The sequence below is a fragment of the Macrotis lagotis genome, chromosome X, assembly GCF_037893015.1.
Source record: "Macrotis lagotis isolate mMagLag1 chromosome X, bilby.v1.9.chrom.fasta, whole genome shotgun sequence".
Lineage (NCBI taxonomy): Eukaryota > Metazoa > Chordata > Mammalia > Peramelemorphia > Peramelidae > Macrotis > Macrotis lagotis.
Window position 1 is genome coordinate 682,601,614 of NC_133666.1, and position 18,581 is coordinate 682,620,194.

The 18,581-nt window shown below is 42.8% G+C and overlaps 1 protein-coding gene across 1 annotated transcript in view; it reads left to right on the forward strand.

The window, feature by feature from the left end:
- The first annotated feature begins 5,819 nt into the window (after positions 1-5,819).
- Positions 5,820-18,581, forward strand: part of ACADS (acyl-CoA dehydrogenase short chain) — a 31,219-nt gene continuing 18,457 nt past the window's right edge. The window contains exons 1-2 of the mRNA XM_074206029.1: positions 5,820-5,924; positions 8,583-8,746. Coding sequence (XP_074062130.1) covers positions 5,882-5,924; positions 8,583-8,746 — 207 coding nt within the window. The 5' untranslated portion in view covers positions 5,820-5,881. The remainder of the gene's footprint in view (positions 5,925-8,582; positions 8,747-18,581) is intronic.

Sequence of the window (18,581 nt, forward strand, 5' to 3'; positions counted from 1 at the left end):
AGCTCTTATAAATGAGAAAGTTCATATGAGTTATCAATATTTTCTTCCCATGCAAGAATACAAACAGTTCAACATCATTAAGTTCCTCATAGTTAGTCCTTCTCGTCCACTCCCTCTATGGTTCCCCTGAGTCCTGTACTTGGAGATCAAACTTTCTGTTCAGCTCTGGTTGTTTCAATAGGAAAGTTTGAAAGTCCCCTGTTTCGTTGAACATCCATCTTTTCCTCTGAAAAGAGGATGTTCAGTTTTGCTGGGGAGTTGATTCTCAGTTGTAAACCAAGATCATTTGCCTTCTGGAATATCATATTCCAATCCCTACAAGCTCTTAATGTAGATGTTGCCAGATCCTGTGTAATCCTGACTATGGAGCCTCAGTAGTTGAATTGTCTGTTTCTGGCAGCTTTTAGAATTTTCTCTTTGATTTGGGAGTTTGGGAATTTGGCTATAATATTTCTGTAAGTTTTTCTTTTGGGATCTCTTTCAGAAGATGATTGGTGAATTCCCTCAATTTCTATTTTACCCTCTGCTGTTAGGATCTCAGGGCAATTTTGCTGTATTATTTCTTGAAAAATGAAGTCTAGGCTCTTTTCCTGGTCGTGACTTTCCATTTTTAAGTTATCTCTTCTGGATCTGTTTTCAGGATCAGTTGTTTTTCTTTTTTATATATATATTTTTAATTTAATATTTATTCTCATTTTGTACAAATTTTTTTTTACATTAATATAACATTCTTGTTTAAGAGTAAATGAAATACCCCCTCCCCCATAAATATAGACTTGCTTGAGTGATAAAGGGGAGAGAAAAAAATTAAAATTAAAAAAATAATAGTAATAATGATAGGTATGGCCAGGTGGCACAATGGACGGAACACCAGCCCTGGAGCCATGAGCACCTGAGCCCACATCTGGCCCTGTATACTGAACAAACACCCAGCCGTGTGACATGCAAGCCACCTGAACCGCACTGCCCTGCAAAAAGCAAAAAGAAAAAGAAAAACAAAGACCCAAAATAAAATAAAATAGTAATAATAGTAGGGGTGGCTGGGTGGCAGACAGAGCATTGGCTCTTGAGCCAGGAGCACCCGGGTCCAAATCTGGGCTCAGACACCCAATGATGACCCTGCTATGTGGCCCCAGGCAGGCCACCCAGCCCCATTTGCCCTGCATCCCACCCCAAAATAATAATAATAATAAAAAAATGTGCTTGACTCTTTGTTCCAATACCAACAACTCTGTCATGGGTGGATCACATTCTTTATAAGTCCATCGCAAAAGTTACTTCTATATTTTTCCACCATTGCCAGTGCTGAGCACAACTCCCTCCTTTCGTTTTTCTCCACTACCATGTACTCTATTTTCTCTCTCTTTTCACTCTGACTCTGCTGTAGGGTCTCTGAGTGGCGCAGCAGACAGATCCCTGGCCCTGGGGCCAAGAGGCCCTGAGCCCCCCTACCACCCCTTAGGCCCAGCATCCACCTGGCCCTATGGTCCTGGGCAAGCCATCCAATCCTAGCCCCTTGTTAGAAGTAAAAAGGAAAATGTTTTATATCTGACCACTCTCCCCCCATGGTCCATCCTCTCCTCCATCACTCACATCACCCCCCCCCCCCGTCCCCCCTCCTTACTCCAGATGCCATACCCCATTGAATATATATGCTGCTTCCTCTCCTAGCCACCTCTGATGAGAGCAAAGTTTCCCTCATTCCCCCTTGCCTTCCCCCCTTCCATATCATTGCAATAGCTCATTGTAATAAAGAAAAATCTTATTATATGAAATATCTTGGCTTATTCCCCCTCTCCTTTTTCTTTCTCCCATTACATTTCCTATTTTCTATTGACTCCATTTTTACACCATATTTTATCTTCGAATTCAACTTTCTCCTGTGCTTCAACTATAAAAGCTCCCTCTACCTGCTCTATTAACTGAGAAGTTTCATATGAGTATTATCAATGTCATTTTTCTATACAGGAATACATGCAGTTCATCCTCATTAAGTCCCTCATATTTTCCCCTTCTCCTCCACTCTGTTTATTTTATTTTTTTTTTAGGTTTTTGCAAGGCAAATGGGGTTAAGTGGCTTGTCCAAGGCCACACAGCTAGGTCATTATTAAGTGTCTGAGACCGGACCAGGTACTCCTGACTCCAGGGCCAGTGCTCTATCCACTGCGCCACCTAGCCACCCCATCTCCTCCACTCTCTATGCTTCACCTGAATCCTGTATCTGAAGATCAAACCTTCTGTTCAGCTCTGGCCATTCCAACAGGAACCTTTGAAATTCCCCTGGTTCATTGAAAGTCCATCTTTTTCCCTGGAAGAGGACATTCAACCTTGCTGGGTAGTTCATTCTTGGCTGCATTCTAAGCTCTTTTGCCTTCCGGTATATTGTATTCCAAGTCCTATGAGCTTCCAGTGTAGCTGCTGCTAAGTCCTGTGTGATCCTGACTGCAGCTCCACGATATTTGAACTGTGTCCTTCTGGCTGCTTGTAATATTTTCTCTTTGACCCGGAAGTTCTGGAACTTGGCTATAATATTCCTAGGGGTTGATTTTTTGGGATCTCTTTCTTGGGGGGATCGGTGGATTCTCTCCATTTCTATTTTGCCCTCTGCTTCTAGGATATCAGGGCAATTTTCCTGTAGGAATTCTTTAAAAATGATGTCAAGGCTCTTTTCCTGTTCATGACTTTCAGGTATTCCAATAATTTTTATATTATCTTTCCTAAATCTGTTTTCCATATCAGTTGTTTTTTCAATGAGATATTTCATATTTTCTTCTAATTTTTCATTTTTTTTTTGGTTTTGAAGTATTGATTCCTGATTTCTGGTAAATTCACCAATCTCCCTGAATTCTATTCTTTGTCTGAAGGATTTGTTCTCCTCAGAGAGCTTTCTTATCTCTTTTTCCATCTGGCCAATTTTGCTTTTTAAAGCATTCTTCTCCTCAATAACTTTTTGAACTGTTTTATCCATTTGACCTAGGCTGTTTTTTAGCATGCTATTTTCTTCAGCAGTTTTTTGGATTTCCTTGACTAAGCTGCTGACTTCATTTTCATGTTTTTCCTGCATCTCTCTCCTTTCTTTTCCCAGTTTTTCTTCCAACTCCCTCATTTGATTTTCAGAGTCTTTTTTGAGCTCTGTCTTAGCCTGATCCTAGTTTCTGTTTTTCTTGGAGTCTTTAGATGCAGGAGCTTGTACTTCCTCATCTTCAGACTGAGTATTTTGATCCTTCTTGGGCTTATTTGAAAAATATTTCTCAATGATGTTCCTCTTTTTTCTCTGCTTGCTCATTTTCCCAGTCTTCGCCTGTTTTTGGGGTGCTTCCTGAGTTTTTGGGACACTCCCACAAGGGTCTCAGTGTGTGAGGCTCTGTTTTCCCTCCTGGTCTGTGAATGACCATATGTGCCCCCCTCTGCCACAGGGCTGAGGTGGGGGGGGCCCTGCTGTTCTATGGGGGGCCTAGACTGCAATCAGGATCTGAATGTGGTCAGAGCCCCAGAGTCCTGTTCCAGGGGCAGAGGACAGAGCTCTGCAGTCTCTCTCTTCACTCCCCTCCCTCAGCTCAATGGGCTCATGCCCTGGGGGCTCCTGCTTACCTGCTCTGCCTGCTTCTGCTGGGCTGCAGAAAGGCCAAGATGCTGGCTGTGTGCCCTGAGGGCTGGGCTCCACGTGCTCGCTCTGGCAGAGGTCCCCCGCTGTTCCCCCACTTTGTGCTCGGTGCTCCCTGGGGTGCAGCTCAGGAGACTCCCCCGCTGCTGTGGGCCGCGGCTCCCAGCGCCCTGGGGCTGCCTCCGGGAGGCTGAAGTTCTTTGGCTCTGGCGGGCCACCCCTCTGGTGGGCTGCCCCTCCGACCCCAGGGAGCAGAGCCTTTCTGCTCTTTTCCAGGTTACCTTGAGTAGGAGAACTGCCGCACTGGGTCCCTCTGTGGGTTCTGTCTCTCAAAAGTTTAGTTAGAGTCCTTAGGTTATGAGTTTTATCAGAGAGCGCCTAAGAAGGGATCCTTTCAACATCTTGGCTCCGCTCACAGTTGTTTTTCTAATGAGATATTTCACATTTTCTTCTAATTCTGGGGTTTTTGGGGAATGGTTTTATTACTTCCTGATTTCTCACATTTATCAGTTTCTTTTAGTTCCACTCTACATTTGAAGAAAGCTTTTTTAATCTCCTTTTCCAGCTGGTCAATTCTGCTTTTTAAGGTGTTCTCCCATTTGACTTTTGTGTTGCTTTTTCCATTTGGTCTAAACTGGTTTTTAACATATTATTTTCTTCAGTATTTTTTTTTTTGTATTTCTTTCACCAAGCTGTTGATTTGGTTTTCATGATTTATCTGCATTGCTCTCATTTCTCCTCCCAATTTTTCTTCTACTTCCCTTAATTGCTTTCCAAAGTCTCTTTTTGAGCTCATGCACAGCCTGAGCCCATTTTCTAGTTCTCTTGAAGGTTTTGGAAGCTTTGAATTTATCATCATCTGAGGATGTTTTGATTCTCTATGGGATCAAAGTAATCTTCTGTGGTCAGATTCTTCTTTTTCTGTTGTTGATTCATTTCCTCAGCTTATGACTGATTAATCGCACTTCGGCTTTGGGTTTTTTTGGGGCTACCTTACAGGGACCTTAATTCTTCCAAGGGCTTATGAGAGGCTCGGCTGCTGTTCTACCTGTGCTTTGATATGTGGATGACCACAGGTGCTCCCCTCTGCCCTGGAGCTGGGAGGAGGAGCCTTGCTCAGATTGCACCCTGGATCTGAGTCCTGCCCCGGGGAAAGCAGAGGCACCTCTGCAGTCTCCCCCGACCCCGTTATGTCGGTGGGCTGGGAGCCCTGGAGGCGCCGTGGCTCTGCTGATGCCCGCTGCGGGTTCTCCCCGCCGGCTTCTGTGAGGCCAGTGCTCGGCGCTGAGGCCCGTCTTCTGCTCGGTGCTCGCTTTGGTGCTGCCGAGTTCTCTCGCCGCTCCTGTAAGCTGTTCCCGGTGACCCTGGGCCTCGAGGTCTGGAAACTGCCCCCTCGGCCACAGTCCCCGGCGACTGGCTTGGCTGGGCCGTGCTGCACTGGGTTCTGGTGGAACGGACCTTTTCTGTGGAACTTCTAAGTTGTCTTGGACTGGGAAACTGTATCACTCAGTCTTTCTGTGGGTTCTGTCCCTTTAAGTTTTGGCTAGTCATGATTTGATGGCTCATGGAGGTTTTTGGGGTATGAGTTTCTGGGAATCCCTCCCTTCAAGCTGCATCTTGGCTCTGCCCCCCCATTTTTTTAACCCAAGATTAAGTTTCACTGATTGATAAGTTTCTAATTAAATCTTAGAGAGTAAATTTATATATAACTTAAATTTCTATTGTTCTTTTTTTGACCTAAAATTAAATTTCACTGCTAGGAGTCTAGGTAAATTTTAGAGGGTAAATTTCATGTATAGCCTAAGTTTTGCTTGTTTTTATTTGTAACCTAAAATTAAGTTTCGCCCATAGGTGTCTAGGTAAATCTTTCATGTATAACCTAAATTTCTCTTGTTATATTTATTTTTTAAATCTTTTTGTTTTAAATTTAAGGCGATGGGGTTCAGTGACTGGCGCAAGGCCACAGAGCTAGGTCATTATGAAGAGTCTGAGGTGGAGGGCGGCTAAGTGGTGCGGTGAATAAATCACCGGGGCGGGGCCGGGAGCCCCTCTGGGGCGGGGCCGGCAGCGGAGGCCGCAGCTGATAGGAGGAAGCCTGGGGGGCGGGGTGCCCGGCGGCTTCCGCCGGCCCCGCCCACTCCGCGCCTCCTCCAAGGGGGTGGGGCCGCCGCGCGGGGGCGGGGCGTGTGTCAGGCGCGGGGCGGGGCTTGGAGGCCGCCTTCTCCGAGGGCCGCGGGACCCGCGCTGCAGAGGGTCGGACGGAGGCGCAGAGCGGCCATGGCTGCCTCCCTGCTGGTGCGCGGCTGCCGGCGCGGCCCGGGTGAGTGCGGGCGGGGGCGGGGCGGGGGCCGCGCGGCGCCCGCGGCCGCGACCTTTGCCCTACTTGGGCCCGGGCCCCGCCCTGCCCTCAAGGTCTTCCCCGGGATTCCGTGTCGCCCCTCCCCCGGCCCGGCCCGGGCGGGGGCGCCAGGCTTGTGGCCACCTCCTCCCGGCTCTGCCCCCTCCCGTGCTTCCCCAGCGTCCACCCCTGGTTTCTCATAGAACAACAGAATTCCGCGCTCGTCCAGCCATTCCGTAGTGGGTGGGCATCCCCATATGCCACTACAGAGTTGCTCCAAATATCTTTGATCATGTGGGCCTTTTCCCATTTTTTTTATGATTTCTTCTGGATATGGGTTTAGTATTCATATTGCTGCGTCAAAAGGGTATGATCGGTTTTGCTATAAAATTTTTTTTTACAAATTTTTCTTTGAAATTTTTACAGGGCAGCAGGATTGACTTGTTGAAGGACACATAACTAAGTATTAAATATCTGAGACCAGATTTGAACTCAAGCCCTCCTGACTTCAGGGCTGGTGCTCTATCCACCCAGCCATCTAGCTAGCTGCCCATTTATTTATTATTAATTTAATTAATATTAACAATATTATATTATTATCCTATATTATAAATATTAATATTATTTAAAAATAAAACTTTTACGGATAGATTAATATGAAGAGCATTCAGTGGATAGAGCACCAGCCCTGGAGTCAGGAGGACCTGAGTTCCAATCCGGTCTCAGACACTTAATAATTACCTAGTTGTGTGGCCTTGGGCAAGCCACTTAACCCCATTGTGTTGCAAAAATATATCTATATATCTACATCTATCTATCTATCTATCTATCTATCTATCTATCTATCTATCTATCTATCTATCATCTATCTATCTTATCTATCTTATCTATCAATCTATCTATCTATCTATCATCTATCTATCTATCTATCTATCTATCATCTATCTATCTTATCTATCTATCTATCTATCTATCATCTATCTATCTATCTATCTATCTACAGAGCATTATCCTAGGGCCTGGGGGGAAAAATGTTACACCAGGCTATTGGGAAGATATAACATCCATTCAGTTAAGCCTAGAAAATGTTGAGCTGAAATTTAAGGGAAGAGAGAGATGTGTCCTAAATATGTCTTTACTCTCCTAGATTTAGAACCAGAAAGGAAACTGGAGGTGGCTGAGACAAAATATCAAATACTTGATCTCTCTGTAGCCCAAGTAGTATCTGAACTCAAATTAAATTGTCTTTGGGAAAGCAAAATAAATAAAAACCACCATAAAACACAGACATTACATTGTTTATTATGTTGCTGTTTTCCTTTTTTTCAATTACAAACTGACAGTTTTCAACACTCATTTTTTGAGTTCCACATTTTCTACCTCCCTTCCCCTCTCCCCATGGTCGCAAGCAAAATGATGTAGGTTGTACATCATGTTTAACCTATTTCCATATTAGTCATGTTGTGAAAAAAGAATTAGAATTAAATGGGAGAAAAAAACCATGAGAAAGAAAGAAAGAAAAGACATAAAAGCAGTTTTAAAAAGCAAACAAAAGACTACTTTGTTCTGCATTCAGACTGCATAGTTTTTTCTCTGGCTATGGATGACATTTTACATCCCAAGTCTTTTAGAATTGTCCTTGATCCCTGAACAGCTTCCTGCCTGCAACACAGTTGATCATCTGTGTACAATGATCTCCTGGTTCTGCTCCCTTCACTCCGCATCAGTTCATGCGAATCTTTCCAGACCTTTCTGAAGTCTACCCACTGAGCAGACTCTTATCACATTCATATATCATAGTTTATTCAGCCATTCCCCAATTTAAAGAATATTACATTGTAAAGCTGTCAGTATGTGATACCACAGGCCAAATGTCAGGGGTCCCAGTTTCATTTGATTTGACACACCCTGATCCAGTCCATCCCCTCATTTTACAGATGAGGAAACTAAGGCCTAGCCAAGTTATGTGATTTGTTCAAGCTTGAGAGCGATTAGGATTCCAGAGGAGGAGAGGTTGATGGATCATCACCTGATGGACACACTGTGGAAAGACACACTGTGGAAACATCAGTCAATCAATAAACATTCATTAAGCTCTACTCTTAAGTGCTGGGGGTACAAATACAAATGAAAACAAAGACATTCAGTCTAATGGGGAAGACACCACCCACAGGAAGCTAAGGTAGTGGGGGGTCATATAATGGGGAGCCCAGAGAAGTCCAAAAGCAGAGTCAGAGCTAGAGTGGTAGCTGTGGGTGGGAAGGGTCGGGATAGGAACTAAGAAAGTACAAGCTTGTTCATTGATTTATTATGACTGAGGAGAAGAAACCAGAGTTGAGGATAATTCCAAGTTTCCCAATAGGATGGATTTGGGAGGATGATGGTGCTCTCTGCATTCCTTGAGAAGTTTAGAGGAAGGGATGACACCACAGAATAGAGCCTAGGGCAGAACCTTAGAATTTTTGCCTTCAGATTGTGATAGAGAGCCTTGGAGAAGGCCATGTCTTCAGGTCTCAGTTCTTATGCTTCGGGGGGCCTCTGTTGCCCCTCTGTAAAGGGAGGTAGTTGGACAGGTGCCCCTTGGGGGTCCTGCCACATCTCTGTCTCTGTTTCTGTGACTTTGGCATCTCTCCTGGACAGCTATCTGTTCTGGAAGCTGGAGGCAGCTGCATACCATCTACCAGTCTGCCGAGCTTCCTGAGACCCATCAGATGCTTCGCCAAACCTGCCAGGATTTTGCTGAGAAGGAGCTGACCCCCATTGCTGGACAGCTGGATAAGGAGCATCGGTTCCCTGGGACTCAGGTAAGTGCGTTGCTTCTTTTTTTTTTATTAGTTTTTTTTTTAAACAAGGCAATGGAGTTAAACAGCTTGCCCAAGGCCACACAGCTAGGTCATTATTAAGTGTCTGAGACCGGATTTGAACCCAGGTACTCCTGACTCCAGGGCTAGTGCTTTATCCACTGTGCCACCTAGCCACCCCTCCACATTGCTTCTTTAGTAAGAGAGGGGAACATAAATATTAGGGGAAACAGTCCTTATCTAAGATCCCTCTACCTGTGTCCTTAAGTAAGAGGTGACTGATGGGGAGCTACAGAGGTGCTTACTGAGAAAAAAGTAGTGAAGTGGGTTTGACTTTAGTCTGCCTCTGCCGCTTCTTGGGAATTTTCCAACTCAAATGGCTTTTAAGACCTTTAAGCCCAGTCTTGTGTACTCTGCTGAACTCCCTTCTGGAGACTTGTCACAACATCTTAGGTTCGGAAGGGATTTTAGAAGCCATGCCAAGCCACCTGTTCCTGTTACGAAGTCTTTAAATGGCTCCTCAGCCACTGCTGAAGCCAGTTTGGAGGGTCTTCCTTCCATCCACCTTCCATCTACCTTCCATCTGTCCCTCTGCAACTTTCACCCATTTCTTCCACCTCTGCCTTTGGGCCAAGCATTCCACATGAGGCTCTCACCTGAAGAAGGCCTTGTAGGTATTTAGGAGATTGTAGTGTCTTCCAGATCACTCTTGTCGGACCTTTTCTCATCCAGGTCAAACATCTCCCTGCTCTTTGTCCCTCACATGCCTTGTCATGGTCATCAGTCTCTTTGGATTGCCTTCCCCAGAGCTGCTTCCAGCTCCTGAGTGTCCATTCTCCCTGAGCTGCCCCAGACCTGAACACTGGCCTCTAGAAACAGTTAGGAGCCCACGGCTATTGTACAGAGAGCCAGTTGTTACTGATGGCAGAGAAACATGAATTTTAAAGGTGGTTTATTACCATTCTGTGATGGTAGTTTACTGATTTAAGTGAAAGGCCAACCACCATTTTGTTGTTGTGGCTTGTTATAGCTTGACTTTATCCTGAGACTGTTCAGTCATTTTTTCACTTGTGTCTTACTCTTCATGACCCCGTTTGTAGTTTTTTTGGCGAGTGATACTGGAAGGGTCATTTGACAGACAAGGAAACTGAGGCAAACAAGATGAAGTGACTTGCTAGCTTCCTGACTTCAGGCAATTTACCCACTTCAACACCTACCTGCCCCAGTTGGGGGAAGAGTTGATCTCAAAGTCAAGAAGACCTGACTGGGTTCAAGTCCCAACTCTGACATTTCCTCGCTTTGAGACCCTGGGCAAGTCTCTTCATCTCTCAAGGCTCAAGACAGTTTATCTTCTCTCTCTCTCTCTCTCTCTCTCAACAAGGTAATGGGGTAAAGTGACTTGTCCAAGGTCACACAGGTAATTATTAAGAGTCTGAGGCTGGATTCAAGGCAGTTTCTAAGATGGTATGCTGCAGAGAAGGGCCAGCCTGCACTGGAAGAGAGAGACCTTCCTCACTTGGCAAATCCCTAGAATGCTGAAATCACACTCAGTCCCAATTCCTATTGGCTGTAAGAGATCAGTTATTGCCATTCTTCTTTAGCTTTTCTTTTCCCAGTCCCATTTCACCTTTAATCAGATGGATAGAAACTCAACGATCTCTTAAGGTCCCTTCCAAAGCAGCCATTCTGGTACTCCCTGCGTCATTTATTTTTGTATACTGCCCTATATCTTTTACTAGTATGTCAACTTTTTTTTTAGATTTTTTTGCAAGGCAGTGGGGTTAAGCGGCTTGCCCAAGGCCACAACTAGGTCATTATTAAGTGCCTGAGACCGGATTTGAACCCAGGTCCTCCCGACTCCAGGGCCGGTGCTGTATCCACTGCGCCACCTAGCCGTCCCCAGTGTGTCAACTTTTTGTAGATATTTCACCTTTGTGTCTCCTGGGCCTTGTTGACATACATTAGGTAACAGGTTAACTTTCAGTTTCAATAAAGGCGAGTTCCTTGTTACTTGGGAGCGGAGAAAACTTCGGTAGACCTTAGGATAGTACTATGGGGAGAGACAAACAGACACATAATACCCAGACGTACAGACAGATAGTTTCAACTTTTAGCTGCACTTTTTGAGGGGAGCTATAACTGACTTTCATTGTAAATCGAGATTGATTTCATTTATTTATTTTTGACAAAGCAATGGGATTAAGTGACTTGTCCAACGTCACACAGCTATAAAGTATCACGAGGCTGGATTTGAACTCAGATCCTCTTGACTCCAGGGCTGGTGCTCTGTCCCAAGATTCATTTTAGATAACATGCTAGATGTTAGTCACTACCATAATTACTTTTTGTTTTTTTCCTATATATTTTATTAGATATTTCCCAATTTTTAAACATTTATTTTTAAAAATTTTAAGTTCTACATTCTCTCCCTCCCTCCAATGCTTGAGAAACAATTTGATGTCAGTTATACATGTCAGGTCATATGAAATATGTTTTCATACTAGCCATATTGCAAAAGAAAACACAAGCAAAATAAAACAATAAAAATAAAATTGAAAAAGTGTTTGAATTTGTAGTCAGAATTCATCAGTTCTCTCTCTGGAAGTGGGATAGTACTTTTCAGAATTATCTTGGATTACTGTCTTTATCAGGGTGGCTGATCTTTCATAGTTGATCATGTTTACGGCATTGCTTTTACTCTGTACGGTGTCTTCCTGGTTCTCGTTGCTTCATTCTGCATCAGTTTACATCTGTATCAGTTTACATAAGATTTCTTAAATTTTCTGGAAAGATTCACACCAACTGATGCTGAGTGAATTGAACACAATCAGAAGTCTTATACACTTTCACACCAAGGTAGTGAGACAATCAACCTTGATGAACTTAGCTCTTCTCTGCAGTACAATGATCCAAGACAATTCCAAAAACCTCATGATAGAAAATGCTGTTCAATCCTGATGGAACTGATGGAATCTGAATGCAGATCAGAGCTCACACTAATTTCACTTTCTTTGTTTTTTTTTGTGTGTGTTTTTTCCCCTTTTGTTCTGCTTCTTCTATAACACGGCTTAATGTGGAAATGTTTTATGTGATTGTAAATGTATTCCACACACAACACACACACACACACACACACACATATACACATATGCATATATTTATATATACTTGCCATCTTGGGGGGGGGGAAGGATATATATTACTCAAAATCTTATAAAAATGATTGTTGGAAATTGTCTTTTCATGGAATTAGAAAAAATAAATATTTATATTAAAAAAAAGACTTCCCAGGCTTTTCTGAAATCATCCGACCTGTCATTTCTTATAGCACAATAGTATTCTATCACAGTCAATATTCCCCAGTTGATACCTATTGCCTTGATTTCCAGTTCTTTGCCACTGCCGTAGAGCTGCCATAATGTACAGATAAGTCCTTATCTCTTTTCTTTGTTTTTTTTGGAATATAGACTCAGGTATTGCTTGGTCAAAGGATGTTTGGACTTTGTTTCAAATTGTTCTCCAGAAAGGTTGGGTCTCAAAGCTCCTCCCCAGAGTGTTAGTGATTGGTCCTCATCCCCTTCCTTTAGCTTCTCCCTTCCCAATGCTGCCTTTATAATAAAGTAGCTGAATTTATTGTCTCTGAACAAGGAGGGTTCTCATCCTGGGATTAGGCAGGTGAGCCTCTGTGGAAGAATGAGAGAAGTGTTGGAAGTTAAAGTAGATAATTAGAGCCCCAGGAATTTAATAGGCAGTTCCAGGGATATCAAAGAGAAAAATAACTATAAGACTTTGGAATGTTCTTCAGCCAGCTATTTTCTTGCTATCAGCTCTGCTGCTTTTCTACCTAGTTTGTTAATTTAGGGCATAAACCACTTCCTTTTCCATATTCTCTGGTTCTCATTCTCTCTTCTCCTTTACCTGGCTACTTTTGCTATATCTCCAGCAGAGGATTTCAGCTTAAATCATTCTCCAAATAAAACAAGGTTAAATTCTGGCACCCAGAACAGTTTCAGAAAGATGTGGTGTCAGAGTTTCTGAATATTTAAATTGGCAAAGTGTCTACGCTGTAAGTGGTCTCTCTCTATCCTTAGCATCCTCTGTAGTGAAAGGATCAGTACATATGGAGGATGGCTCCTGTAATAATCAATCAGTGTTGACTGATACCAGTGTTGACTCCTTACAGAACTGTAATCTTATCTGTTCAGTACTGGAAGTTCCTTGAGGGCAGGGACTGGGTGTCTTACCTATGTGTTCCTCCTAGCTTATTCTATAAGTCTGCATACAGTAAGCACTTAATATAGGTTGGCTTTTGTTATGCTATGGAGCCAATGAAAGGGAGTCCTCCCCCAATGATTGGGGAGCTCTTCAGGACCTGTTTAGCTGGATTTCTGGGACAAGCTCCAATTCCCCCAAAAGAAACACACGAGGTTTTGGAATAGTCCACTGCATTTCTATATAGTCCCATTGTGGTTAAGCTCTGTCCAAACTTGGGTGCTAAGCAATACAACTGAAAAAAAGGGATGGAAATTTCCCTTTTTTGAAATGTTTGTTTTGTGATTTTTGAAGATGTAGAGTATTATAAGTATATTAAGTATCTGTTGGGAGTATTTCATTTTGGTTTAACCAGAAATCACCCTTGTTTTTTTTTTCTCTAAAATGTAAATTTCTCTGTGAAATGTATTAAATTTTAACAACTTTCATATGAAAATAAATCTGGACAGGTCAGGATCAGAGTGGTTGTTTTTGCCTATTTGTCTAAGTTGGATCATAATATAAAGTTCTGGAAGATGACTTTTATGGTCCACTAACTCATATGAGGCAGAATTTTTCTTCTGAGTTTATGTTTTGATAGTCTCTGTCACCCATAGTACCTTTCTGTGGTTGAGTTTCTTTTGTTTGCTTGTTTGTTTGCACCTTCTGCCAGCCCATTTCTTAACTTTTAACTTGATGTTAAAGTTGGACTCTGCTCCTGGGATGCCAAGGTCACTCTTCTGAGCTTCAGTTTTTCGGTGAACCTCTTTTCAGAGCCCCTAAGGAGGGGTGCATTGACTGCTCTCCTGCCCTGTGCTCTGGTCTGTGAGTGTCCACAGGTACTTTTTTTCCACGCTGGAACTATGACTATTCAAGATCCTTGCTCCCCTTTGACCATAAGTCTGGTGTACTAGGGACTGTGGCCCAGATTCACCTTTGGGTAGAACAGCCAGTGTCCTATACTCAGTGTCAGCCTAGGGACACCAGAACCTCCTTCTGGCCAGTTGTCTGACTCCTTCCCATCTGTGTGCTGAGAGCTCTGAAAGCTGCTGCATGTTCACTGAGGCATGGCCTCTTACGCTCCTGCCAGAGGGTTGCCTGCTCTGGGCTGAGCCCCACTCTGACCTCAGTGCCGACTTTTCAAAGTGTCTTGAGCTAGAAAATTGCTTTACTTTCTTTTGGAGGTTCTGTGACTCCAGAATTTGTTTCGAGGCATAGTAGAAAGTTGTTCGGAGAGGAATTTGGGAGAGCTCAGGTGAGTCCCTGCCTTTTTTTTCTTTCATTTTTTGTTTTTTTATTGTTTTTTGAATTTTACAATTTCCCCCAATCTCGCTTCCCTCCCCCTCACCTCCCACAGAAGCAATCTGTTAATCTTTACATTGTTTCCATGGTATAAATTAATCAAAGTTGAATGTGATGAAAGAGAAATCATATCCTTAAGAAAGAAAAAGTATAAGAGATAGCAAAATTACATAATAAGTTAACAGTTTTTTCCTAAATTAAAGATAACAGTCTTTGGTCTTTGTTCAAACTCCATGATTCTTTCTCTGGATACAGATGGTATTCTCCATCACAGATACCCCAACATTGTATCTGATTGTTGCATTGATGGAATGAGCAAGTCCATTAAAGCTGAGCAGGGTGACTCAATTTTAAGATTGTTAATCCTCTGGTTCAAATTCCTGAGAGGTGTGACAACATTCTTGCTCCTTTTCTTTTTTTTCTTCCTCTTTAATTTACTTACACATTACTAAAATATTCTCATTTAAGAGTAAACCTAGGGGGCAGCTAGGTGGCATAGTGGATAAAGCACTGGCCCTAGAGTCAGAAGTACCTGGGTTCAAATCTGGTCTCAGACACTTAATAATTAACCTAGCTGTGTGGCCTTGGGCAAGCCTCTTAAACCCCATTTGCCTTGCAAAAAGACTTAAGAGTAAACATAATACCCCTCCCCAACAAAAATATAAAACCTCAAGAGAAATAAAGTAAAAGAAAGAGAAAAAATGTGTTTCAGTATGTGTTCTGATACCATCAGCTCTGTCTGGGGTGGATCACTTTCTTTATCATAAGTCCATCATAGAAATTAATTCCATATTTTTCCACAGTTGCTGTTGCTGATTGTAATTCCCTCCATCCATTCCTTCCCACTACCATCTATTATATTTTCTCTCTCCTTTCACTCTGTCCCTTTTCAAAAATGTGCTGTGGGGCAGCCAAGTGGCACAGTGGGACAGAGCACTGGCCCTGGGGCCAAGAGGTCCCAAGCCTACATCCCACCCCAGAGACCCAGCAACCACCTGATCCCATGGTCCCAAAAGACCACCCAATCCCAGCACCTACAAAAATTAAAAAAGAAAATGTGTTATATCTGACTACCCTCTCCTATGATCTACCCTCTTCTCTATTACTCACACCCCCCCTCCCATTGCCCTGTCCCCCTTCTCTCCTTTTTATTTTAAATGTCTATACCCTATTGAATGTATATGTTGTTTCTTCTCTGAGCCATTTCTGAGGAGAATGAAGGCCCCTTCATTTCCCCTCTCCTTCCCCCCTTCCATACCATTGCAAAAGCTTCATGAAATATCTTAGCCTATTCCACCTCTCCTTTCTCTTACTCCCAGTACATTTCCCTTTCACCCATTGACTCCGTTTTTACAATATATTATATCTTCAAATTCAGCTCTTTCCTGTGCCTCCTTCTACCTGCTCTATTAAATGAGAAGGTTCATATGAGCATTATAAGTATCATCTTTCCATGCAGGAATACACATAGTTCATCATCAAGTTCCTCATAGTTTACCCTTCTTGTCCACCCTCCCTATACTTCACCTGAGTCCTGTACTTGAAGGTCAAACTTTCTGTTCAGTTCTGGTCGTTTCACCAGGAACATTTGAAATTCCCCTGTTTCATTGAAAATTCATCTTTTCCCCTGGAAGACAATGTTCAGTTTTGCTGGGGAGTTGATTCTCAATTGCATTCCAAGCTCTTTTGCCTTCTGGAATATTATATTTCAAAGCCTGGAAGGATTTGCATGAACTGATGCTGAGCAAGATGAGCAGCACCAGAAAAACATTGTACACCCTAACAGCAACATGGGGGCTGATGATCAACCTTGATGGACTTGCTCATCTAATCAGTGCAATCACCAGGGACAATTTTGGACTATCTGCGATGGAGAATACCATCTGTATCCAGAGGAAGAATTATGGAGTTTGAACAAAGACCAAAGACATATTACCTTCAATTAAAAAAAAAAAACTATCTCATTATGTAATTTTGCTATCTCTTATACTTTATTTTTCTTCCTTAAGGATATGATTTCACTTTCATCACATTTAACTGAGATCAGTGTATACCATGGAAACAATGTCAAGACTTACAGACTAGGGGCGGCTAGGTGGCATAGTGGATAAAGCACTGGCCTTGGAGTCAGGAGTACCTGGCTTCAAATCCAGTCTCAGACACTTAATAATTACCTAGCTGTGTGGCCTTGGGCAAGCCACTTAGCCCCGTTTGCCTTGCAAAAACCTAAAAAAAAAATACTTACAGACTGCCTTCTGTGGGGTGTGGGGATGTGAAGCAAGAATGGGGGAAAATTGTAAAACTCAAAAAGAAATAAAATCTTTCTAAATTTAAAAAATATATATATATACATATATTCCAAGCCCTGTGAGCCCTTAATGTAGATGCTGCTAAAACCTGTGTGATTCTGATTGTAGCTCCACAATATTTGAATTGTATCTTTCTGGCTGCTTGTAATATTTTCTTTTTGACTTGGGAATTCTGGAACTTGGCTATAATATTTTTAGCGATTGTTTATTTTTGGATCTCTTTCTGGGGGGAGATTGGTGTATTCTCTTAATTTCTATTTTGCCCTCTGCTTCTAGGATATCAGGGCAGTTTCCCTGTAGGAATTCTTTAAAATGAAGTCAAGGCTCTTTTCCTGATCCTGACTTTAAGTTAGCCTAATAATTTTTGAATTATCTTTCCTGAATCAGTTTTCCAGATCAGTTGTTTTTTTCAATGAGATATTTCACATTTTCTTCTAATTTTTCTTTCTTAAAAGGCATCACCTAATTTTTCATTCTTTTGGTGTTGAATTATCATGTCTTGATTTCTAACAAAGTCATCAGCTTCCTTTAGCTCCATTCTACATCTGAAGGATTTGTTTTCCTCAGAGAGCTTTCTTATCTCCTTTTCCATCTGGCCAATTCTGCTTTTTAAAGTATTCTTTTCCTCAATAACTTTTTGAAATGTTTTTTCCATTTGACTTAAGCTGATTTTTAACATGTTATTTTCTTCATCTTTTTTTGGATCTCCTTGACTAAGCTGTTGACTTGGTTTTCATCTTTTCCCAGTTTTTCTTCTCTCTCCCATACTTGATTTTCAAAATCTTTTTGGCTTGAGCCCAACTTCTATATTTCTTGGAGTCTTTAGATGCAGAAACTTGGACTTTCTCATCTTCAGACTGAGTATTTTGATCCTCCATGGGAACAAAGTAATTGTCTATGGTCAGATTCCTTTTTTTTCTCTGTTTACATGTTTCCCCAGCCTGTGCCTGGTTTTGGGCTGCTTCTTGAGCTTTTGAATAATATTGGGACACCCCCTCTCACAAGGACCTCAGTGAGTGAGGCTCTGACTGCTCTCCTGGTCTGTGAATGATCATAAGTGCAACCCTCTGCCCTGGGTCTGTGTGTGTGTGGGGGTTCCTGCTCTATGGGGGGCCTAGACTGTGACCAGGGTCTGAATGTGGTCAAAGCCCCAGAGTCCTGTTCCAGGGACAGAGGACAGACCTCAACAGTCTCCCTCCACTCCCTTACTTTCAGTGCACTGGGCTGCACTAAGTGCCAGCCGCGCTCAGGGCCTGGGTTTTGAGCTCTCTCTGGCAGAGGTCTCCCTGCTGATCTTCCAAGTTGTGCTTGGTGCTTCCTGGGGTCCAGGTCAGGAAACTGCTTCTGCTGCCAGGAGCTAGCACTCCCAGGCACCCTGGGGCTGTTCCTGGGAAGCTGAAGTTCCTTTACTCCAGCATGGTGCCACCCTTCCAACCCCGTGGAACAGAATTTTCCCACTATTTTCCAGGTTACCTTGGACTGGAGAATTACCTCACTGGATCTTTCTGTGGGTTCTGTCTCTCAATAATTTAGTTAGAGTCATACTTTTAAGATTTTTGAAATATTTTGGAGAGAGCACCTAAGAGAGGCTCTTCTCCTGCCTTCATCTTGGCTCTGCCCCCTGAGAAATCATATTCTTAAGGTTTTTTTTTTTGCAAAGCAAATGGGGTTAAGTGGCTTGCCCAAGGCCACACAGCTAGGTAATTATTAAGTGTCTGAGGCCGGATTTGAACTCAGGTACTCCTGACTCCAGGGCCGGTGCTCTATCCATTGTGCCACCTAGCTGCCCTGAGAAATCATATTCTTAAGGAAAAAATAAAATAGAAGAGATAGCAAAGTTACATAATAAATACCCTTTTTTTAAAGCTAATAATTGTAATAATTGTCTTTGATCTTTGTTCAAACTCCACAATTCGTTGTCTGGATACAGATGGTATTCTCCATCACAGACAGCCCCAAATTGTCCCTGATTGTTG